A 26,306-nucleotide genomic window follows, 5' to 3' on the forward strand; every position below is an offset into this window, starting at 1 on the left:
TGACATGACTATTCCACCTATATCCCATGTATCAGGATTCCCCAAAGTGTGGTTCCTGGATGCTGTGAGCTGTTTATTTAAAATGAAGATGCTTAGCTTTGCTATAAATTGAGTCAGAATCTCTAAAGCAAGAATTAGATATTATGCATTAAAAACTGTTGATTCCTTTTTCAAAAATGGGCAATAGCAAATAGTACAAAACAGAAGATAAAATAAAGTGTTATTTAAAGAATAACAGCTTCTGCATGGAAGCCAACTATGGTTGCCAGTTTATCTGTTTTCTTATTATTACTATTGAAACTGTTTGTTAAAATCCTCAGGTGATTCTACAAAGTCGAAATTTTGACAATACACAATGTGACAGTGAAGCACATGCATCCTGGCAGTAAACCTAGCTCCTGGCAATTTATATTTGGTAACCTACATTAACCTAAGTTCTCAGAGCCTAAGTGTTTTCACCCATAAGAAGAAAGTTCACTGTGGCCCTCCCTGGTGGCGCAGCGTGTTAAAGCACAGCACAAAGAAGCTTAAACCACTTCCGCAGATCCCCGCCTGTGGGGCAGACCTCTCCTACCAGCCCGCTGCTCCCCTCCGCAGTGTATTTCATCGATCTGCCTGTTCTATACCCCACTCTGTCTCTGGTGAATCCTCCCACCCTCCGCATCTCTGGCCTGTACCCCAGTTCTGTACAAATAAATAAATCTTTAAAAATAAAAAAATTAAAAAAAAAAAGAAAGTTCACTGAAACAGCACCTCTAGGATTTGGATGAAATGCATAATCACATAAGCAGAGTGTACAGTACAGAGCATATAATACATTCTAGATAATATTAATTTCCTTAAATTTATTAATTTTATTGCCGTTACCACAAATCCAAATGAGGGGATAAACACAGCAGACTAGTCAAAGGCTAAATATAAATCATCACCTTACAAATAAAGATCAAGGCCCTCCCTGGTGGTACAGTGGGTTAAAACACAGTACTAAGAAGCTAAAGTCACTTTCACACGAGTTTGATCCCCAGCCCAGAGGCGGTGCACATGGCGCAGCAGACCTCTCCTGACCCGCTCGCTCTCCCCTCAGTGTTCTTCGTCAGTCTACCTATTCTGTTCCCCACTCTGTCTCTGGTGAATCCTCTCACCGCCCCTGCACCTCTGTCTGGCCTGTACCCCAGTTCTGTATGCATAAATAAATCTCTAAAAATAAACAAATAAATACCAAAAACAATGCATCTAGACTAAAATTCTACATGCAGTTCACGCCAATCGTTGAGGCCAGAGTCGGTGTATGACACACGTACACACAAGCGCATATGGACCCCGACAGCAGTTCTCACAGCATAAACATTACGCACTTTATAAATCTTTTTCTTAAGTTATACAGTAAGTTTAGGAGGTAGGTGGCATTATCTCCAATTTGCATATGAAGAAAGCCGGTGGTGACCTCCCTGGTTTGGTGAGCACTGGCCTGCCCTGGCTCGCATGACTGGTAAGGGGCAACTGAGGTAAGAGCCCAAAGCCCAGCTTCTTTCCACTTGACCAAAATTTCTGGGAAAGAATGTCCAGAAAGGCCATCTAAAAGGCACTGGTGAGAGCTCCACTGTCCCTGGGCACAGAGAATGCAACAGACACAAACTGCCTATCAACTGTCCCTTCTTCTCACACTGGTAAGTGGCAGCAGTGATGGATGAACCCAAGGAACCAATGACACATCAGGCCCGGTCAATGTTTACTCTGACCCAATAATGAGAGAGGTAGATGCCCCTACACAGGCTATGTTCACAAAACCTTACTGGAGGGGGAAGATTAATCCAACTGAAGCTAATTATTACATATGTATACATGTATTTTAAACTAAGCAATGACTCCAAGAAAGGTCTAACTTTGCTATAATGTAACTAAAAAGTATATATGAGTTGCCAGGGTTAGAACTACACTGAGGCAGAACAAAATGAGAATGCTTAAGATTCCTTCTTCTGATTTAAAAATAAGTTGACATATGCCTATAGTATAGTAAATCTGTGGACCAGTCGGTAAGTAACATAATGAAAACACAAAGGCCTAAAAAAAGATATTTAGACCTTTTTATCTATTAATCCTCTTTTCAAGAATTTACTTTAGCAAATACTCTAAAGGGAGTAAATATAGGCCCTCCCTGGTGGCGCAGCGGGCTAAAGCCCTGCACTGAGAATCTAAAACCACTTCCGCATGAGTTCGATTCCCACCTGCCCCGGAGGTGACCACATGGCATGGCAGACCTCTCCTGACCCGCCCGCTGCTCCTCTCAGCAGTGTACTTCATCGATCTGCCTGTTCTGCTCCCCATTCTGTCTCTAGTGAAGCCTCTCACTACCCCTGAGCCTCTGGCCTGTACCCCAGTTCTGTATGCACAAATAAATAAATCTTTAAAAAAAAAAAATTAAAGGGTGTAAATATATCTATCTAGATAGAGAGATACAACATATCTATCTAGATATATATAACATATCTATCTATATACAGATAGATATAACATATCTATATATATATATTATATAGAGCGAGGTGAGGCTCTGAGTGATTCACTGCAGCACAACTTTTCATGGTAGAACTAGAAAAGGAAAAGGAAAAGCCTCAGATATTTCAGGTGAGTGAGTGTGTTTAACTGAAACAACAGAATACAGAAAAGCCATTAAGCACTATCATCACAAAGACCAGGTAGGTTAATGACAAAATACCCTTGACAATATTTAGCAAATGCTAATGCTGCTGAAAATAAACAGGAGGTAAACTAAACTAACTTCAACTATATACAATTTGTAATCATGTGGCAGATTATAAAAATGTGTAATTGCCTAGCCCTAGGTCATTTTTAAGAATTTTAAAATATTTTTAAATCATCAAGCCTCATCTTTTCAATTAAAAAAAAAACTAGGCCCTCCCTGGTGGCGCAGCGGGTTAAAGCACTGTACAAAGAAGCTGAAACCAGTTCCTCATGAGTTCGATTCCCGCCTGCCCCAGAGGAGATCCACATGGCGTGGCAGACCTCCCCTGACCCGCCCGCTGCTCCCCTCAGCAGTGTACTTCGTCGATCTGCCTGTTCTGCTCCCCGCTCTGTCTCTGGTGAATCCTCTCACCCTCTGCATCTCTGGTCTGTACCCCAATTCTGTATGCATAAATAAATAAATTTAAAAAAAAAAAAAACTAAACAGACAAGTACTCTCAACCCAGTGAACTATATTTGTAATAATATAGCTTACCTTAATTCATCTTGCATTTCTGCTACCTGATCCAGTAAAATACTTAGTCGATCCCATCTCATATTTTTACATTCCTTATGAAAGTCAAAGGCAATATATCTATGAAAAGAAAAGATATTCAGAAAGTAACTAGGATTATTAGTTTCCCTTCTATTAATAATACCTTCACAAGCTGGTTTTTCTCTTTCAATGAAAACATACATACTTTTTGGGACAACAGAGCCTCCTACACTCTGGGTTTACCATTATAAACAAACACACTCACACTCACACACACTCTCACACACACTTCTATCTTCACATGTTCTTCCATAAGCCTCTAGCAGTAAAGAAGTCTAGACAAATGCTAGGGCAGTTAAACTAGGGTACAGTAAGTAGGTAATGCAAAATGGTGTGTCCAATGGAACACCTTATATTCTTTACTCCCATGTATCCTTTTCCATATTTTAAATTTAAATCAAGTCCCAGATTTGTAGTTTAAATCAGTAGTTCAAACTGGTCAAAGTTGATTCAGCCTAAGGAGGCTGAGACTGTCTTTTGAGAGTGTACCAGAAGCTGTGAGAACAGAGACGGGATGGGCCCATCTGGTTAGTCACTGTCCATAATAAAAAACCCACATCTTAAAATCAGAGTTGAGTTGTGTCAATCAATCAATAGTGGATTATTTCCTGCTGCCTAATATTTAAGGAGCACAATTCGCAAAGTTAGAACACATCTAACCATGAAGAGATATCCTACTGTGAGTTGAAAAAAGTTGCCCTGGAGAGGGGAACCATGGATATATGGAGTTCCTCATCTATGTCTAAACTCCTACTCAGAAATCAAGTGGGACTTTGTAATGAGCAAGATTCAGATGGAGCATCTGCTCTTGTTATGCCTTTGCCTCCAGCAGGCCAAAGAGGGATTAACAGAGATACTGCTCTGCAGATCAAGAGAGGGGCTGCTACCACCTCAATGGTTACCTCAGGTGAGAACTGTACCTCTGGAAACCAGTATAAAGCAGAGGCTAACCCACGGAGAGGTTACACTGTGGGAAGACTAAGCAGGGCAGGGAGCATTTGCAAAGGCAACTCCACTTAAAGTAATATTGTTATAGTTCCTTTGAGAGTACTCTGGCCAGAATCACCCTAGACTTCTCTGAAAGCAGTTCATTAGCACCTACATGCACCTGGTTTCTGAAGCTTATATTCTTCTAAAATCAGGTATCTTCTAAGAATGAGTGACATAGTGATACTTTGACAATCAAGTTCTGAATACATTATTTTACTTCTGAGCCAATAGTTAAGCAGTCACACATCTTTCAAAGTCCTAGTGGGGAAAAACCCTTACAGACATATCATGTCTAATAAATTAGACATCTTATTTTAATTTCAAACAGTTTCCAAAGAATAGCTATTGCTAATGTGTCCCACCACTCCTCAAAATGCAACCACATGATTTTCCTCTTTCTGGTCACTCACCAATCCATCAACTTTATTTTATTCATTCAAAGGCACAACTAAAAAGTGAAAGAGCTAAAAATATCTGTATGGTGACATTAATTTATCATGCAATTTCAGACCTTCCCCAACACACCATTCCCCCCTGCCAAAATATGAATTTATTAAATTTTTAAAATAAAATATGTTTTTTAACATGGCCCCCTTGTAGTCTTTATAGAAAAATAACAATAGCTTTGGGGTACTGTCTCTTTAGCAGCCAGTGCTCTCCAAGTTCCCTGGAACACAGTTCTCACTAGAAGTTATTAGTTTCTGCAACAAACTTGAGAGGCCAGCATCCCTATGGAAACCGTCTAGGGAAGAGTGTTAACCAGGGATACACACAAGAGCCAGCAAACAAGTTTTTCCCAGTTTATACATACTGGACTTCAAGCCCAGAGCCTGATTTTTCAGGTCTGAGGTATATTCTGAGCAAGTTCCTTTAACGACTCTGAGTCCTCCTGGTTAGGAACCCCTTCCCTTCTTTAAGTCCTCCAAAGTGTGTTTGGGCAGGCTGTACTGTGAGATGGCAGAAGTGTGCAGGAAGAGAGGGTGTGATAAAACTGCTAGAGCTTTTAAATTCAACAAGAAGACATAAATTTTCCCCCATAGGCTCACAATTCATGTGTATGTTTAAAATTTTCCATAGATTAAAAGAAAAAATTCTCCCAAATCACCCAGTATCATGCCTGTGACTACTTCCGACCACAGTACACCCCTCTTCCATTCCAGTTTCCTAGTGCAGAAAACCCCAAACAGGCTGCCTCATTATCTTGCTCCATTTTTTATGGCAACTCTCGACGTTTTAGGATCCTCCCTCTTCCGACAACACTACAAGAGTTTGCATTAGTTGCCTGGTAACCTAAGGGAGGTCATTGCTGCTACCCCAGATAAGGTCACCATACAAGACCAAGTAGCTACAGTCACATGATACTCAAGACAACAGAGCCTAAATCAATTATGAGGCTGAAAGCTGTGACCCAATGACCACAGCAACACAAAGTCTAAGGAGAGAATTTTAACTTTTTAACTTTTATAAAATTAAAAAGATTGATGAGGTTATTCTGTATATATATTATGACAGAAAAAATTGCAAATCAACAAAATCATGTTTTGATGTACTGTTGGAAAAAAAAATCAACTTCACAGTATCTAGTAAGATCCACATACTCAGCACAACTGCAAACACACATCAACTCTAAAGCCTGGCAACAGAATTCTATAAGGTACCTGATCATTCCACTTGCCAAGGAAGACACCATTGTTGCAAATGCCTGCTCAAGTGGCTTCTCTGAGCCCTTCTGATTAACCTGCAAAAAATTAAAAATACCACAGCTTTCTTCCAAGTTTATTTAAGAAGAGAGTGACATCAGCAAAATGGCAAAGTAGGAAGTGCCAAATTCTTGTTTTCTCACAAAAACTTTCAGAAAATTTCAGAAGTTGCCTGAACCAACTTTGTAGGAGCTCTAGAAAACAGTGAAAGGTTTATAAGCAACCAAGTAAATGCCTAATCAAGAAAAAACCATCAAAATTGTAGAAGTGTTTCTTGGCATTTTCACTTGCCCTTCACCCCATTCCCTCCCCATTGCTCTGATGGCCTTGAGAACAGAGGCAATGTGGTTCTGAGTCCCCCTCTGCAAACTGGGGGAGTGATCAGACCTTATTTACAAATTATTGTATATGTTTAGTCTGTACCGAAGGTCCAGAGAATGAATCATTTATCTCTGCCCGGCCTAACTCTGAACACAGGCAGGAAAGGTGGCAGACACTGTTCATAAAAACCTCCAGAAAGTTGCAAACCAACAATGCCAAGGGCAAGAGATTTCTGGTGCTGACATACTAAACCCATCTAAATAAAGACTGAAGAAGAGGTTAGGGGATATTCTGTACGAAATTAGGACATTCCTCTTAGATGAAGGAATTTAGAAAGCATACCCAGGTAAGGTGCATGCTCAGGAAAATACTGAGATCTTCAGGCTTCATCACAGGCTGACTCCAGGGCTCAGAACAAACCTAGCCAACCAGCGAAGGACTGCTCCAGCACAGAACCTATCTACAGAGACTAGGGGATGGAGTGGGTCTCTGTTTATTTTTGTTTTGACTGTTTTAGTTATTAGCATTCAATGAAACCACCACCAAAACAGCTGAACATGAGACAATAGAAACTTCAGTGAGCATCCACAATAAGGAATAGTCTCGTAAATACACTATGAAAAAAATCTCAGAGCAAGTGGATTATGACAGCTCCAACAGTCCAACAGAAAGCCAGATAGTGTAACCTGCTGCACCTAACCTTACACATGGGCCATAATAAATGGGGCTGGAGTTAACACGGATGTCAAGATTAACTCAATGAGAAAAGGACAGCCTTTTCAGTAATTGTCAATGGTGAAACTGGATATCCGTATACAAAGTATAAAGTTGAATCCATTTCTTATACCATATGCAAAAAGTAACTCAAAATGGACCACAGATGGTAAGCTATAAAATCCAAGAAGAAAACATAAGAGAAACACTTCATGATGTTGCACTTCGCAATGATTTCTTGAATGTGATATGAACAAAACCAACAAAGAGATAAATTAGATTTTATCAAAGTAAAAAACTTTTATGCCTCAAAGGACATTATCAAAAGCGTAAGACAACCCAAACAATAGGAGAAAAAACTTGGCAAAGCATATATTTGATAAGAGACTAATTCCAGGATATAAAAAGAACTATCACTGAACAACAATAAAAAAAAAAGCCTGACTAAAAATGAGCAAAATATTTGTGTAGCTATTTCTCCAAAGAAAATATAAAAAGATACTTAACATTAACAATCATTAGAGAAACATAAATCAAAACCATGAGACACTACTCCATATGCATAAGACTGGGCATAATCAGAAAACAAAACAAAACAAATGCAATACAGAAAACAAGTGTTGACAACCATGTAGAGAAACTGGAACCCTCCTGCACTGCTGGTGGGAATGTAAAATGACTAGCTATTCTGGAAAGCAGTATGGCACTTTCTTTAAAAGTTAAGCATAAGAGTTATCACATAATCCAGCAATTCCATATTGAGGTATATGCTTAAAAGACTGAAAGCAGGACTCAAACAGATATTTGCATCCCAATGTTCACAGCAGCATATTCTGCACTACCCAAAATGTAGAAACAAAACAATGTCCATCTATGGAAAAACAAAATGTGTTATACATAAAATGGAGTATCATTCAGTGTTAAAAAAGAAATGAAGTTTTGATGCATACTGTAAGATGGATGGGCCTTAAAAACATTATGCTAAATGAAATAAGGAAAACACCAAAATCAAATATATGATCCCATTTATATTAAGCACCTAGAATAGGTAAATTTATAGGCACAGTAAAACAGAGTTATTGGCGACTGAGAGGAGAGGCACAATCGGAAGTTACTGTTTAATGGATGCTGAATTTGGTACAATGAAAAGTGCTGGAAAAGGTCAGAGGTGATGGCTGCACAACATTATGAAATGCTAATGCCACTGCATTATATACTTAAAAATGGCTGAAATGGTAAATTTTATCTTATGTAAAAATGTTTTTTGTTGCCCCCCCCAAGAAACACGTTAAGGACATACCAGATTGACTATGACTTGTTTTCCATAAATAATTACTTGTGAATCAAAATGCCTCTGGAAACCATCCATCTAGAGAGGAAAAACAAGATACTCTTTATCAGATTACATTATAATATTCCTAAAACATATCCCCTTATATAGCCTCCCTTTATATTCAAAAGTACAACAGCAAGAGAACCATGTCTTCTAGATAATCATGCAGTAAAGAGTATAAGCCATTCCAGTGTGAGCTGCAATACTACTACTTTTACTCTGAGCACAATCTCAAATGGAATAAGGAATCTACTAAATAAACAGCAGTAAAACTGTAAACCTTACTGAGATCTCTAAAATCGAAGTTTGCTCTGCCATTTAACGGCTCTGTTCCTCCACATTTCTAACATGCCAATAGAGACAGCCTATTGATTTATAGGCTCACTGTGTGCGGTAACCAATGACTCAGGCCTCAAAAGTGTTGAATTCTGCTTTATGGGGAAAAAAGACATGCAAACTATGGAAGCCATTAAGCTTCCATTTTTAGCTGATGGAAAAAACTAGAAGGGTGGAAAAACCATGAAGGATACCTACGTGATTTGCTACTTTGTTGATCTGCGGCATTGGTTTATACTTGAGGTTTGGTCTTTGAGACCAGAAAACTGGTATTGATCCTCGAGTCTAAAAGAAAAGAAAGAAATGTACATCACACATTCAGACTTATTTTTCTCAGTTTAGTGATTGCTGCACACGTGCACACACACACACATCAAGGACTGCAAAGGAAAAAAATACAATCTACCAACTGTGAGAGCAGTTATTGTGGGAATACATTTGCAAAGGACTTTTCTCCTGATTTTATATACATATCACTTGTGTGCTAGACTGTGTTTTACCTAAATGCTAAAATAAATTAACTTATCTATGAATAAAAATCAAGTTTTACGTTACATGTTCTAAAATGTTAAACTAGCTAACTATTTTGCCCAGTCTCAAACGAGTATGTTATGAACCTGTCAGTATGCTTAGCTAGCCACGAATGCTCTGCAGCAGCAAGTGACTCACACCTACTCAAGGAAGCAACCAAGAGGGGTATCCTCTCACAGCAAGGCAAGACCGCAACAGTCCGGCACCAGCCAGAGTCTGGAGTGATGAGCCAGACAGGGGCCCATGTCTGTAATCCTGTGCTCCTCCCCTTACCTCCTTCTGGTGGATTTATTGTAAACACAGGAAATGCTAGCCAGTTAAGAGTCAGGTTAATGGAATATTCTTGTTTTGAGTGAAGTTTTCCGCAGTGTAGACAAAAAAATTACTTTTAAAAGGAAAGAGAGGGAGGGAATTTCAACTTTCTGACAGAAAATTAGGATCTAAGCAGAAAAGGACAACAGCAGGCGTCCAGCCAACACACTAACTTGCCTGTACAAATGAAGTCCTGCTCCCACTGTAGTGCACAATTTGTTCTGTTTCCACAAAGTTAGCTGCATGGCCTTCAGAATCGATTCCTGAAAAAAAATAAATAATAACTGTATTTCTTACTAAGAAATACATGAGAAGTTCACTAATTCCGTGAGTTAGTGAAACTTAAAGTCAGTTTGAACTTAAAGTCAGTGGAAAGGACCTATAAAAATAAATACCAAACAAGCATAGTACAAAGTGAGAAAGCTACTAAAAGCTCACTTATTTATACAGGCTTAGAAGAATTAAGAAGTTATTAAGCAGAAGAAATTGGTTGCTATTTAATAATTCAATTGTTTATAACACATAGAATTCCTCCAAAACCTGCTGTTTGTCAAGCTTGAGGCATATTTTATAAAAGTTTTCCCCAAATTTGAGACATACAGAACAATTCTCAAGGACCATGTATGTTCATAGATCACAACTTTAAAACAGTATTTGGGAATTAAAAACACTCATACAATATTAATTGTAAATATACATCATTATATTAGTTTTATTTACTTATTATAGAACAAGTGGTAAAGCAGATGCTTAAACTGATTTTATCATAATGAAAGCAGAAAAGCTATATAATTCTAGAACTATCATTTCACGAATATTCTCATGAAGCTTACTTTGAGAATAGCTGTTCCGAAGTGTTTACAGAGCCTAAACACTGCCTAGTCCTTTCAAATACTTGAAGCATTCCTTTACAAATTTGTTTACATGATGTTTTACTTAAAACATCAACTTTAAAGCTAGTCCCTGACCCTGATTACCAAGTTATCAGAAAGAAATCAATGGATCTTCAACTGTTCCAAGTAAGTCTTCATGACCTTTCTATCTGACATTTTAAGATTTTTTTTTAGGTGTCAGTGATTTTTGTTAATATGTTAACAGAAAGAGACATGTCTTGCTGATTTTGACTCAAATTAAGTTAAATGTCTTTTATAGAAATGTCTTTCCTACACTTTTTTCAAGAGGCATGGACTCTTGTTTGTTTTCCATAATTCACACTAAGGAAAATTATGTAGTTATTTTTAAGACAGAGTGAAAATGAAAGTTTGCATATGTATATGAGAGAGAGGACTTCTGCAAAAATTTCCAAGTCATATTAATCTAAAAATTTTAAAACAAGGTGCAGGAAAATATGTATAGTAAAAAACCACTGTCTAAAAATAAAGGAGATGCCTGTAAGAACTAACAAATTATTAACTAGTAAAGGGGTGACAGGTAGCAGATAGGGTCAGACAAAAGACATTTTTTAATTGCGTAGCTTTTTATACTTTTTTATACCCAAAATATGTGAGTGCATTACCTATCCACAAAATTTAAGAAAATTTAGCTATAAGGGAGACAATTCTGACCATGAGTTCTTGTCCAGGTCATACGCATGTCTTTCTTCATCTACTACATCATCTGTAATGGGAGGTAAGCTGCATAACCATTATAGCTTCTTAGCCTACATATTTGGCAAATATTAAGCACTTGTCAAATGGCCCATACCACTGCTTCTGATCATTAAAGAAAAACACAAAAACTAAACTTTTCATGACAGTAACTTCTAATATAGATTTTATAGTTTGGTTTGAGCAAATTAGCATGCTGATAGTATAGAATCAAAATATAAATCTAAACTCTGAAGACATAAAGTCAAATTCTGGCTTTACAAATCTCAAGAAATCAAGAGCAATAAAAAAATATTTTCTGATGTAAGTTATATTGAATTTAGCTGTGCTTTCAGAAACCCAGCAAAAATCGTAATCAGTTCTTTTAAAGCAGTAAGCAGCAAACTAGGACCTCTTGTGGACATCTGCAGTGTAACTATGGTAGCTGGAGAAAAGGACAGAAGATAAGCCTGATTACTATAATAATGCAGGAAATACTTAACAAGGTTATCAAATGATAATGAAAACAAAATGCAGAGGATTAAGTTTGTATCACAGTAAGACGAAATGTTAAGTGATATAATCTAGAACTCCAATCAAGCTAACAAAATCAATCTAGAACTCCAATCAGGCTAACAAAATCAATCTCACCTCTTACATAATAGCGTACACCAGCTCTGAAGCAACTCCTTCTCGAGATGAGAATCCAATCAAAGTATTTTCCATTAATAGAACATGAGTGCATAGTAATAACTTAGTACATTAAGGAAAATATACAGAAATCATACATTTTAGGTCTAGATCAAAGCTGAGGTATCTATTTACCCTAGGTTGAATGACTCCATCTTTAAAAGAAAAAAAGGACAGAGAATAAGCAAATCTTTTTTGGTTCTTCATGAATACTCACAACCTTTAGTACTGTCTATTCAATAATAAATATTACAGACACACAATTCTCTCCTTTGAAGCATGCAGCGTCCTCATTCTCCTCACAGTTCCCCAACTGCCCTCCAAGAGATAATTGCTACCCACTCAGTTCATCACTCCCTTTCTTGTCTTTCTAGTTTCTAAACAACAAATCATTTAGTCTGAATAGTTCTGGACCTTATTTTTACATAGAAGGAATTATAATGTATGTAAATTCCTAAGACTCATCCGTACACTGCACGAAACAGATAATTCTTCTTCAATGTTAAGTACAATTTGTAACAAGCACATGACACCTCATTCTGCTGCTGTTGGAATTTGTGGAGTTTAAAGTTTGCTCTGACAGTGATGCTTAACTAGTTTTAAGGCTAAATGGAAAACTGTTTCTAAAGTCATGTAGAAAAATTGTTCTGTAATTTTTAAAAACTGTTCTATGATATCATTTGTTAGTTGTTCATTAACAATCTCATATGGGGGTAAAAAATGGCCCACATACCTAAAGCTAACTAAACACATTTGTTTGTTTTTTTTTCCTTAGAAGAACTGGGGTGTAGGCCAGAAATACAGGGGGCAGGGGTGATTTAAGAGGGTTCACCAGACACGTGGGGAGCAGAACAGGTTGACTGAAATCACTGCTGAGGGGAGCAGCGGCGAGACAGGAGAGGACAGCTATGGGTCAGCTCCCTGGCCAGGAATTGAACTCAGGCCTTGGCAGTGATAGTGTGCCCGTGCTGAGACTTAACCCCTAGGCCACCAGAGAGGCCCAATATATTCTTATTTTAACCTTAGAAGAACTTGGAAAGATTAAGGGAGAGGGAATCAAAAAAGAAAAATCAATTGAATAAATAAAAGCTTTATCTTGAGGTTCTGATTTTTACTTCCCTGTAACTGTGGAAAATGTCTCCTCTATTATTTTTCTGTTTCTCTTTAGTACAACAAGTATAGTAATTTAAGGAAATCATATTAACATAACAAACAAATCACATACTGTTGTGTTACACAACAGTGTACACACATCAGCACATTGTGCACACATCAGCACATTTTCCTACCCTTTAATATCCAGTTCATTTTGTTTCTCCATTCTTACTGTGATGTTTATGATAGACAGGTTTTTAAAATTAATTTAAAATTAATCATTATGTATGCTGCATTTGTAATGATTTCCACCCAGAACCACCAGCCCCAGAACTCTTGAAAGGAGAGAATAATACAGACTGATAAACTCATTCTTAAAAAAAGTCATTTGTGGGCCCTCCCTGTTGGCGCAGTGGGTTAAAGCACTGCACTGAGAAGCTAAAGCCACTTCTGCATAAGTTCGATCCCCGCCTGCCCCAGAGGTGACCACATGGTGTGGCAGACCTCTCCTGACCCGCCCGCTGCTCCCCTCAGCAGTGTACTTCGTAGATCTGCCTGTTCTGCTCCCCACTCTGTCTCTGGTAAAGCCTCTCACCACCCCTGAGCCTCTGGCCTGTACCCCAGTTCTGTATATACAAATAAAATAAAATCTTAAAAAAAAAATCTTTAAAAAAAAAAAAGTCATTTGTAAATTATGTTAGCAAAAGCAGTTTTTACTAATTTTAAAATATTTTCAAGCAATACTTGAAACTGTTGCAAAATCTGCCTTATATTTAAATGAAGCCTGTTAGAAAACTAATGAGGAATACAACTTAAGGATACAGCCATGTAACACTGGAAGTGCAAACCGATGGACCTAAAATGAAGAGACAAATTACATTCAGGTCTAAGTAAACTTTAAAGATAAATAAAAAGCACTACCTAAAAAATATTTACACTTATGGATTAGGTAGTAGTAAGCTTATGAGTGACTTAATTTTAAAGTTCTCTAATGTAACACTGTCTTTTCAATTACAAGTTTTAAGTATGTGTTATAATAATTTGGGTTTAAATATTCCAATGTTCCACACATTAATTTTGAAACATTAATAAAACCCAGTAAGTTGCTCTTTGCTTATAAAAACTTCACTCCTTTGGGGAAAAAGATATACCCACACAAATGTGTGCTACTAGAACAGAAATAAAACCAAAGCAATGACAAGAAATAAAGCAATTTGTTTGCTCTATCTATTTGCTAAGGCAAATCTATTGAGCTAAATGCATTCCCTAGCGGGGCCTCTTTGTTTATACCTTGTTTGTATAAGCTAAGGACAGAGGAAGGCGACACGTGTACACATCTCTCCCTGGTGCCTGAAGAGAATCATGTTTCCACAGGAAAAAAAATACAGAACTTTCCATGTTGGCCCCTTGTGTCTCATTATTCATCTACCAGGACCCATTCTATCTCTTATATAATGCAAGTAAAAATGTACTTTTTTTATGTTATTTTACTTTACTTAAGGCTTCTTTAAGATGATCAGAGTAAAATAGACTTCTTCCACCTAGAACTTCATGAGAAAGTAGACCCAATCCAAGTTCATAAGTAATAAACAGTTAAATAAGAACTATTTACCAAAATCCCTGGTGATTAGTCATTTAATATTGATTCAGTCAAAACTTGGACTATAGCCATTTAGCCAGTTTTATTTAATGTATATTACCTCTGGCTGTGCAGAAAGTTCTCTGAGAAGATGACCATTCCATACAAACCGCTGATCTGCCTGAGAGAGAAATTTTAAAATTAATACAATTATTTTCTGCCAAGTTGAGTTTCTACATAAAGAAAACCTCATCTATGTTTCCCCCAGGTGGCTACAAACAGCTCTTTGACATGATCTGAACAGAACTCAGGACTCTCCATCCCTTCAAATCTGTCCCTAAATATTCCTATCTCATTACTTGAAGTTAATGGCTTTGACTCTGACAGAAACCTGGGAGACCCTCATAGTCCTTCGTTCTCTTAATTTAGTCAACACTCATATCCTAAATCTCCTTGCAAATCCATCCTCTCTTCGATGTCTACTGCCACCACCACTGGCCAACACTTGACCCCACGATGACTACTAAAACAGCTTTCTTAGCTTCAAATCTTGGACTTGACCTTCCCACCAATTCCTCTACAGGCTGTCAGAAGAATTCTCGAACATGACATATCTTCTAGCTGTAAGAAATACTTCAACAGCTCTCTGTTATCTAAAGAAGCAAATCTTTGCAGTCTAGTCTAACCAGCTGTGGGATCTGGCAGCCCTATTTAACGCTGATCTCACCTCTGGACACTCAAGCTACGAATTATAGAAAAACTCCCTCAACAACTCAGTAATAGTTCTCTTTAAAAACCAATTCTTTCTATAAAATAACACACAGAACACTTCTCCATCTTTGTTCTCCAAAGCTGCAAGTCACAGGGTATAGATGCACATTTAGGCATAACTTGTTGATGGTACTTTCCCCAGATTTAGGTGTATGCGCTCAAACTGCATGTGCTAGCTTGTCATTACCATTATCATTCCATATTTCAAATTAATATTTTATATTACAAGGAAATATGACTTTTAAACACCTACTGTTTGTATAAAGTTCAATGACTTAAAATTTCACTTTATGAAATACAAATTATTAAACCAAAACTGCTGTTGAGTTAGGAATAAGAGTAACAAGTATAGAAGAGTAGGGAAGCAGTGAAAATCTAGAGAATTCTGCAAACAGACTGCTCTGCAAGTATCAAAATCTTTAAAGAGCCTCTAGCTGAAAAAGCATTATCAATGCAATCTATACAGGAAAGACAATTAGAAATCAGGAAAATCAAAACCAAAGAAAAACTTATGGTCCTACATAAAATTAAAAAAAAAAAATCAAACTGCTCAATGTAAAATTTAACATTTTAAGTTGGTTGGTTTTCTGAAATCTATGAAGACGTTTATTAATTTTAACTGACACTTTTAATTAGTTGACAAAAACATCCCTTCCAACCCCAGCACATTAGATAGGTTCCTCTTCAATTTAGCCGAACACTGCCACTGCCTCGACCTGGAACCTACCTTCTCTTCCTGTCAACTCTCAACTCAAATGTTAGCGTTCTTAGTAAGGACACCGTGACTCGCCACACAGACTCGCCTTCCTCCATGATACCCCAACACCACTCTATGCCAGCAACTGTCCCTTCTTTTGTGATTGAATTTGTGTCCCTGAGGACTAGATTCCCACAAGGCAGTCTTTTCACTCTGTGTCCCCAGTGGTTACTGCAGTTGCTGGGACAGAGCAGGAATTTGAGAGAAGAACATTTGATTAAACAAAAGGGGAATGCAGACACTGTTCTTAAGCTTTTATAGTTAAGCCCAATTTTTCTATTGCTTAATTTACTTCTAAACTTGTATCTAAGCCTGCATATAATTCTGCATGATAAAATCTTAAGACTGTAAACACATCTAAGATTTGTTAATAAAAAGTCAAACAATGTTCCTGAAAAGCAAAAATTTTAAGCTAAGACTATTTGAGGCCTAGTTTCAAAGAAACAATAATCTTAAAAACAAAACACCTACTTTAAACAAAAAGGTGTTTTTCAAGTTCTTAAATAACTTAAGAAACTATAAATTAGTTCACTGCAGAAAAACATCACCTGTCAGAACAATAATTTTATAAGAATAATTATGTTGCTAATACTGATAGTGACATTGCCAAACACTCACACTAAGAAATTACCTTTGGGCCCTCCCTGGTGGCACAGCGGGTTAAAGCACTGCACTAAGAAGCTTAAGTCACTTCCACATGAGTTCGATCCCCGCCTGCCCCGGAGGAGATCCACATGGCGTGGCAGACCTCTCCTGACCCACCCGCTGCTCCCCTCAGCAGTGTACTTTGTCGATCTGCCTGTTCTGCTCCCCGCTCTGTCTCTGGTGAATCCTCTCACCCTCCGCATCTCTGGCCTGTACCCCAGTTCTGTATAAATAAATAAATCTTTTTAAAAAAATTACCTTAAAAACATGCACTTTAGACTGCTTTTTTAAGCCTTTATCAGCTGTTTGCAAGCCCACCTATGTAATATACAGAGACTCTGTGGCCCTCAATTTGGATTGTGATACATGTTTGAAACAAGGTGTATTTTTAGAGGCACTCTAATCCCTAATTCAATAGCAGTTTCATTGTAATAACTTGTCATCAAGTCAAGTTTCAGCCAGGATTGAGAAAGTGCTATATATATTTTTATGGGTGAAACAAAGAAATGCCCTTTAAAATAAATCAACCAAAATAAACAAAAATACCTGAAGATTAGGCTTACCCTTTCTAAGAGGCTCATTTCTTGGAATTCTGGACTAGTGTTAGACAGTCGCTGTAAAGTATGAGTCAAATCATATGTTGTTGAAAAGTAAAACCCATCCATACTCAAGACATGGTTTATCATCGTTAGGAAAGTTTTATTATCTTGTAACTGTAAATGAAGAGAAGAAAGTAAAATCAGTATCTCATACCTGAAAAAGAATCTGTCAGCATGAAAATAGAATGAAAAATAAAAACCTATTAAGTCCAATTACATACAGCAGCAATGTTACAAGCTGGGGAGCTCACCATTTCCCCAGAACCTCGGATTGTTTCTGACGCACATAAGATGCTCAAAAGTATTGAAGAAAAGGCAAAACTCCACCCTTTTGGTACCCTTCCCAATTTATACCCCAAAGGTCAGAACAGTCATAAGACATTATCACCCTAAGTTATGACTTATTGTGTGCCAGATACTATACGTAAATTTTCTTCATCATCACAACTGCCCTGCTAGGTTGATGTAATTATCCTCATCTGACAAATAAAAAAGTTTGAAAATTCATAAGAAGCATAGAATAAATGACAAAGAGTAAGTGACATGCATAATGCCATCCTCATTGTTAAGAAATTTTACTAGTGTGGGCTGAAGGAGAAATAAAGTGGAATTTTAAAAAATCACAGATTAAAAAATTCAGTAAAAGTTAATTTATCTTTATTTTAGTCTTTATTTTGCTGGCTTTCCCAATGAATACCAAGTTGTGTTTTTATCTTGGTTTAAAAATATAATTGATAACATTATTAACTCTTATATTATAATTCTACAGACCACAAAATTTTTAATTTGGGCTCAGAAATTTAGAAAAAAGGTACAAGCAAAGTAGATGTAGTGAGCAATGATAAAATCAGTTGCACAGCCTGACAAGTATAGCAATCAAGAGAAAATTGTTCAAGTAAATATTACTGGGAAATTAAATGAACACAATTATTTTTGCTCTCTTAAAATATCATGTCTCAAAGAGAATAAATATACTTACATATAAAGAGAAACTTAACATTTAAGTATAAAAAGTATTAAGCATATCCCAAAGTTTTACTTAGCCATCAAGACACATCAAGAATATTTATCACTGATAAGGTATACATTTTAAAATAGTATGTTTTCTTTCAGAAACATTTTGTACTCTTGGAGTAGAATTATATAAAAATATTTTTACAGCAAACACCATAAATAAAACTACACTTATAAAACAAACACTCAATAAGTATAAATCTGGAAACACAACAGTGACTTAAAACAATTCAAAAACTAGAATAAGGCAATGCCATACATCAAGTTTTACAAAACACTTCAAATAAAAATAGATATAATGTGAATATTAAAAAAGGTAGTCTTCATTTTTTCATGGCATGGTGGAACTGTAAAAAATGACCAATTTATAAGCTTTACAATCTTAAACCATCACTAATTAGTGGCAAAAATTCTGATGGTTATATGACCCTTAAAATTTTTTAAAAACATTAAAAACTCCACATTTTAAGTGTAGAAGGAAATGAAGAAAATAGTAAAATATTTATTTAGTACAATGTAATTTAAAATATTAGAATCACTGAGGGGGAAAATTGTATTTCTTATAAAAAATTTATCAAAAGTAGCTTGAAGAGTACTGTCCTCTTCCTAACTTAGGATACAGAGTATCTTTTCCACACCAGGGCTAACTGCCACGGTTTTTTAAGTCTGGACCTCCTCCTAACACTTCATCCTTTGGACTTTTAAAGTCATGAAATACCTCCAAGGGTTTCTTTAATGTGGAGTTTGTTGCTGGCATCATTTTCACTGGGACATCTTCAACCTTTCCAACACAAACACTTCATCGTTAATGTCAATAAATTCACCTTCCCTAAGACCTCTGGCTGGGTACCTAGAAGTCTCTTGAAGGGTGACCATGTTGGTATTCTCATGTTCAGCTGTTTCTTCTATACTCCATTTATTCAATTCTAATTTCATGTCTACAGTTGTCAGCTTTTGTTTTTTGCACTTTGATCTTCAGTGTACTATTTCTTTAGTTAATATCTCATAGTAACTGAAAATTACAGCATGTTGTTGGGAGACTGGTTATTAACTAACCCATGGTAACTAAAACATGTTCACATAAAAACTTGCAAAAGGATTGTTTGAAACACACACACACAAATATATATACAACCTATATTGATATGTGGTGAAAGTGAAGAAAACCTTTTCTCTGGGAAAAGGAAATGAAATGGATGAGTATAATTTTAAAGGTACTTATTATTTTATTTCTTTACAAAAAGAATATGAAATTCAGTCAGTGCTGAGTACATGCGTATTTTGTTTGCCCTTTTCTTCCACATAATAGTCCCTAATTTTAAGAACTGAATCAACTAAAAAAAAAAAACCCAAAACATATTAAAACATATGAAGGACTGTTTAAAAAAGATATTTTATAGCTAGATATAAATGTAGTACAGCTCTATGGGTTGCGTACATAAGACTAAAATGAAATCCATCAAACATTCTTTGTTATTTCACCTCCCTAACCTCCATCCTCATATTACTTCTTCAGGTTTGCAATTAGCAAATTCTGACAGTTCTTACCTGAATATCAGTTAAATGCAACATTGTCTTCTTATAAGAAAGGACATCGAAATCTGTTGCTTTCCAGATTACATGATTGAAAAATTCACCTACTTTTGTCTTTTTGGTAATGACAATTAGATAATTACCTGCATAAAGTAAAGCCAAACACATAAAGATAAGCAAGGCAATTCTAAAGCTGAAAGTAGCAATCTTCATTGTTTAAATTCTAAAGGCCATCAGAATGAAACTGTCTTACATTATATAAAGACCTGCTTTTGTTCGTTGTAAAGGTATGGAATACTGTACTCTGGTCATCAACACATTAAGTTTTATTTAAATATTCTTAGAATGTATGGAAGATGTACACCACTGGAGATTTCAACTCTACTTGAAATAAAATCTAAAATAAATTTTTTAATAGGACTTCAGGCTAATGAACTTTAGTTACTTGGCATTTGGGGTATTTTATACTTTCAGAAAATAATGACAAATACCTAAAGTATACATTTTTTATAACACTTTATTTTTACATCATTTTGTACATTTTTTTTTCCACCTCAATTGTAATCCCCACGGGTTTCCCTTCACCATTTCACCCGTGTGCCATCACCAAAATCCCGTGCACTTTCCTCCCTCCCTCCTCCCTCCCTCCCCCATTTTTTATCCCATTCCCCACTCCACCCCCACAAAATGTCTCTGGTATATGGTTGTTCATTATTTTTGTTATTTTCTCGCCTGGTCCATTATACTCCTGCTATGAATGAAACCATCTGGTATTTTTCTTTCTCTTTCTGGCTTATCTCACTAAGCATGATCTTTTCCAGCTCCATCCAAGTTGCTACAAAAGACATGTGTTTCTCTTTTTTGATTGCTGAGTAATATTCCATTGTGTATATGTACCACATCTTTTTAATCCAGCCATCTACCCTAAAGTATACATTTATTGCCTAAAGCACGATATGAGGTATGCCTTTTCATCTAACACTATAAAAGTGTCAATTTAATCAAGTTCTTTGCCAACCTTGGTTTGTATCTTCTTACCTGCCACCAGATGGATTGTGCCCAATATACCAAATATTGGTCTTGTGACGGCTGAAGGAGGAATATCTTTCTTGACTTTAAAATAAGAAAAAAAAAAGGCTTAATAATAGAAAGGTAAATTCAGTTTGATTTTAATCGCTACTTAACTAAAAACACACAATTTCTTCTAGGAAAGCAATATTCCTTCACTAGTATTAGACCTTCATTAAGACATAATCTAAAATAAAGATGTCCATATTACAGTAAGAATGTCTAGAAACACTGTCAAAAGGTAACATGCTTCAGCATCCTCATCAAACAGTGTAAATTTTCAATCAAATGTATTCAACTTCCTGCCAAAAACAGTCTTTAGCCCTTTAAGAGAATTTTAAAAATGAATGGAAATGGAGGTTGAGACATGATATTAATCACAAGCTGCAATTAATGGAATGCAAAAAAAGGAAAAAAAAAAAAAGACTTCCCTAACCTTCCCTAACCAAGGCTAAGCATGTGAGAAATGAAGCCATTACTTCCTTTCAAGGGAAGAAGGAGGGAACTAAAGCATCTTCTTCAGATCTCAAAAGTAATTTAGACATATATGGAGGTATCATCATTAACTGTGATTTTATTAATACTGCCCTTCTTAATAAAAAATAAAAAGAGTATTTGTAGATCAGAGGACTCATTTCACAATTTTAAAATAGTTTGCTTCACAAAACATATTTTGGAGAACTTCCAGTTCAAAGAAAAATCCACAAAAGGCAGGGAAGAAGGGCCTCCCGTTAAAGGAGGCTTGCTGGCTGCCTTCCTATTACCTCCATGCCTTCTCTCAGAGTCATGACTCTCAGGAGAGCAAAGGCTCTGTGACGGTCTACTAAAATAAAGCCGTTCCCCTATTTACTTCAAAGTTTCCCAAATTCATGCATAGAGATCTAAGTTTTATCTCAGTCACAGTTTAATACCCTGACACCCACTTCGAAACACTGCTGTGAACACAGTCCTGTTTCTAAAGACAGTCCTGTTATGCTAAATGAAGTGATTCTGACTAAGGTATAAAATTCACTTGTTTCTCTTAATAACTTGATTTACTGAGCAATGCTTTGCCACAATTAACGAATATGAAAAATGGGAATGCCAGTGCAGTGTAAAGCTCATAGAAAATCCTAAACAGGTAAGATCATTTGGCAACTTAAATGTACTGCTGATAGAACTGTAAATTATATTAACTGGAGTTCAATAATAAAATTATAATAATTTTAACAATGTTATTTTTTCATGGAAGGAAAAATAAAGCCCTCTTTCCCTGGCAATGATCTACATTCCCATTGGGAAAAGAAACTGAAAGAGAAACTGTGAGCGAGTCTGCCCCTCATCCACGCCGGCTCCAGGTCAAAGTGTCTTTTCATATGTCTACCGCCTGGGTTCGTCTTACATGAAAACTACTCATAACTAGCTTTGCCCACTCACATGAGTCTGCAATCTCTACATACAATAAAAAGCCACAGAACAGTCAAAAATAATTGAAAAATATAGAGCTTCTATAATATACTACACTGCATTAATATGATATGAAGAAGTAATTAAAATTTGGGAGAAGTTACTAACATCGCTAAGGTCACTCAGCAGCCACCAAGCAACAGACAGAGAAAATGCAGAAGTATTAAACTGAAACAGAGTTCTAATTCCATTTGGTCAAAAGAAAACTATACATGGTTCTTACCAGAATAACCAGGTAACCAAATAAATGAAAATTTTGTCATACCATTCCTACATTTTACAGAAAGACACTCAGACGCACACACTGACATACCTCTGAATATTTCAATTATTACAAGCTAGTTAGAAGTCCTCTCAGACACTTCTAGATATGGCTATGGAATACCTGAGAGGGTAACTTCTGTGGACACACGGTCGACGATGAGTACGTCATCGGCTCCATCATCACAAGCTTCCACATAAAATTTTTCAGGTGTTATATGTCTAGGAAGAAATTTACAGCCATTATTAAATAAAATGAAAATTTCTACAAAATTACCTTAACAATTTCAAAAGTGCTTTAATTTGGCATCATTTTCCCAACTTCTGAGTAAATGAAGCCAATGTCCTTATGCATTGACAGCAACTCTCTCACTTACGTATTTATTGTGATAAGACTTTAATTTTCTACAGACTACCAATTTTACTTATACACGAAAGCCACAGCCTGGCACAGAAGGATAATGCAGCACAGCCCTTGGGAGCACAGTCTACAGAACCAGAATACCTGTGCACCTAGTAAGTGGAACTACTTACTTAATCCCTCTGTTCTTCAATTATCTTATCCATAAAATAAGAAAAATACCAGATTCATGAGATAGCACTGTTACAAGGACAAAACAAGCAACCTTTTGTTTGCTTATCTGCACTTTGATTATCTGACACACATTAAGCAAGACGTAAATATTAGCTGAAAATGCCAAGAAACACATTTTTAATAAAACATTTCCAAGAAATTGTTTTTAAAAAATGATTTTAACAGTGGGTTTTCTTGTTTTATCTGAATGCCACATTTAAGTGTTTCTGAAAAAAACCTGTCATTCTACAAAATGAAAGATAAAGGTAGTAAAGTTAGGATTAGGATCAAATTTTAGATGTATACAAGTTTATAACCAAAGTCTAACAAAAATAACAGCTGTTTCCTTTGGAGATGACTGGTAGCACAAACAAGTAATTTAGTATGGCTGAAGCTGCCTGAGGACGCGTGAAAACTCAACAGAAACAATGTTGTGAAAACGGCAGATTTACAGGTAGTAGAACAAGGTAGGCTGAGGCTCTGTTAAGGTGGGCACAGAACAAAGTACTGTCCTCCCAGACTGTCCAAGGCTAGGGAGAGAAATAGATTTTCCTTTGGTTTGTTTGCTAATTTTTATGGTGCTTAAAGCACATGTGAAAGAATTTCTGTCTGTGTGGGAGTTGCTGAGGGCCACTTATTACACCCCATCTATTCCATTCCCCTTGCCTGTGAAAGATCTTAATAGAAACCCATACAACCATCAGTGATATTTTTAGTAATCATATATAAGCTATTTGGTGTTATAGAAAGGAGTCCTCTAAAATAAAACAATTGTATTAATCATTTTTTACTATACAAGTTCCTCAAGGGATAATCAACCCTTAATTAGCCAAATATACCCTTTTAACTAACTCTTAATATAAGGCAAGTTCTATTAGTAGGGGGAAGGGATATGCGATGGGAATAAAAATCAATTTTACAAATGATGCAAATGCAACAAATAAGACAAATTTGCTTCAAATATGGCAATCTTCAATGCAAGCTAAATATAATAATTCATTCATTTTCGTTGTTGAATAGTATTCCATTGTGGTATAGCACAACTCAGTTGTGTATATAACCATTTACTTGTTGATAGGCATTTGGGCTGCTTCCATCTGGAATATTATTCATGAAGCCTTTTCATAAAGGCTTGTACAACAATCACCCTTACCTAGAGAAGATAAATTCTAAGACCCCCATGGAATGCCTTAAACTGCATCAATAGCCAATCTTATATATACTATTTTTCCCCTGTAGTGCTTACCTGTGAAAAGTCTAATTTATAAATTAGGCACAGTAAGAAATTTACAACAACAATAAAATAGAACAATTATAATGTATATAAATATACTGTAAGAGCAGATGTATGTGTGAACATAGTATGTATGTCTCTCTTTCAAATAGCTTATATGTAATATTTTCAAAATATGAATGACTTTGGGTAACTGAACCATAGTGGCATGTAGCTCTGCTAACAATGCTGACATCTTGATTTTAGCCCAGTAAGACTCGTGTAAAACCAATAGAAACTGACATATACATTTGTGTTAAGTCTCTAAGCTTATGGTGATTTGGAACCACAGCAATAGAAAACTAACACTGAGATTAAATCCCCCCCTTGAATGTAAAAACCTTCACATTAATAACTGGTCAAAACACACCTACAAATATGCACACTTAACCTTCCTGGCACTAAGGAATGAGATGTTTTCCTCATCCGAATTTTCTGATGCCTGGTATTCCTACATGATAAACTCTTTACAATTCTTTTTTTTATTAAGATTTATTTATTTATGCTTACAGAACTGGATTAGAGGCCAGCAGTATAGTGGGTGAGAGGATTCACCAGAAACAGAGTGGGGAGCCGAACAAGCAGATCGACAAAGTACACTGCTGAGAGGAGCAGCCAGCAGGTTAGGAGAGGTCTGCCAGCCATGTGGGTCAGCTCCTTGGCAGGGGGATAGAACTCGTGCTGTCCTGGCTTCAGAGAGCTTCATAATGCAGTGCTTTAACCCACTGCACCACCAGGGAGAGTTGTACAATTCATTTTAGGGAGAGTTGTACAATTCATTTTTAATGGAAAGGCTTTAAATTTTACTAGGCCAAGACAGTTCCTTAGTGCTTCACCTTAATATAAGTAACAACATTCTCTTGACTGGTTAGCATCTAGTTTGGCTATCAGTAAGTAAAAATCTGGATCGTAAAAAAAGGTTCTTCAGCTCCAAATGCAGTCATACCTAGCCAGGACTCGCACCACCAACCCCCAACCCTCCTTTTGGGTCCCACTGGGTTATTCCTGGAGTACTCTCTTACAGCCGGGATTCATCTCAACACTACCTAGGAGCCTAACCCTATTCAACCCCAGCTTATATTTGTAGGAAGTCAGTTCATCTTAATTCCACTCTCTTTTAAAAAACCTCTAGGTTCTATCTACTTCCTACCTGCTTGCTATACATCCTAAAACCCATTCTCTCCAACAGCCACACTCCTTTATGGAACCAGGCTAACAGTCACCTAGTCTGGAGCCACAGACAATCTTCCAGAACCACAGGCCCTCAAAAGAAGGCTCTTTTACCAACACGATCTATACTCATTCAGCATCACCTATCCCTAAAAATGCCGTTTTGGGGTATAAAGAACTACCAGGGCATCTGATTAAACTTTTGGATTCCTAGACCCCACCTCCAGAAGTTCCACTTAGCAGATACATGTAGGGATCTGGAATATGCTTTTAAGGCAAGCACCACCACCTTAGGTAAACTCCCTAACTGATGGTCCCCTTGCTTTTGCACCCTTAAAGCCCTTCTAGTTCTAACTAAGCTGTTAAAAAGGTGTCTAAAAGTCATACAGCAACTTATTCAGTTTTGCTGGTTCTTTTCCATGGATACAGGAGCTACTCATGCTATTAAACTTCTTTTGAACTAAAAAAATAAAACAAGCACAGCAAGTGACCTAATGCAGCCTAGTACTAACCTGGACTCTAAACTGAACCTCCATCCAACTCAAGTCTTAGACACAAGTCAACTGCATCTGTGCCGAAATTTATAGACTAAATCTTAGCTTCCTTCCACCCTTCCTTGAAGAGAGCTGTGTGAATAATGTGAATGTTCACTGTACTAGACAGACTACATATGTGCTCATCACAGTATAGCTTAGTTTACATCTGTTTTC

At 36.6% G+C, this 26,306-nt stretch overlaps 1 protein-coding gene across 1 annotated transcript in view; it reads right to left on the reverse strand.

Annotated features, from left to right (window-relative positions):
* SACM1L (SAC1 suppressor of actin mutations 1-like (yeast)) overlaps positions 1-26,306 on the reverse strand; it is a 37,876-nt gene that overhangs the window by 8,282 nt on the left and 3,288 nt on the right. Inside the window, exons 2-13 of the mRNA XM_004676249.2 lie at positions 22,704-22,801; positions 20,843-20,917; positions 19,820-19,947; positions 17,222-17,371; positions 14,607-14,666; positions 13,729-13,762; positions 11,773-11,874; positions 9,713-9,798; positions 8,891-8,977; positions 8,324-8,392; positions 5,947-6,026; positions 3,239-3,337 (exon numbers count right to left, since the gene is read on the reverse strand). Of these exons, the coding sequence (XP_004676306.1) occupies positions 3,239-3,337; positions 5,947-6,026; positions 8,324-8,392; positions 8,891-8,977; positions 9,713-9,798; positions 11,773-11,874; positions 13,729-13,762; positions 14,607-14,666; positions 17,222-17,371; positions 19,820-19,947; positions 20,843-20,917; positions 22,704-22,801 (1,068 nt within the window). The remainder of the gene's footprint in view (positions 1-3,238; positions 3,338-5,946; positions 6,027-8,323; positions 8,393-8,890; positions 8,978-9,712; positions 9,799-11,772; positions 11,875-13,728; positions 13,763-14,606; positions 14,667-17,221; positions 17,372-19,819; positions 19,948-20,842; positions 20,918-22,703; positions 22,802-26,306) is intronic.

The sequence above is a fragment of the Condylura cristata genome, unplaced genomic scaffold, assembly GCF_000260355.1.
Source record: "Condylura cristata isolate star-nosed mole 26May11 unplaced genomic scaffold, ConCri1.0 scaffold00004, whole genome shotgun sequence".
Classification (NCBI taxonomy): Eukaryota; Metazoa; Chordata; class Mammalia; order Eulipotyphla; family Talpidae; genus Condylura; species Condylura cristata.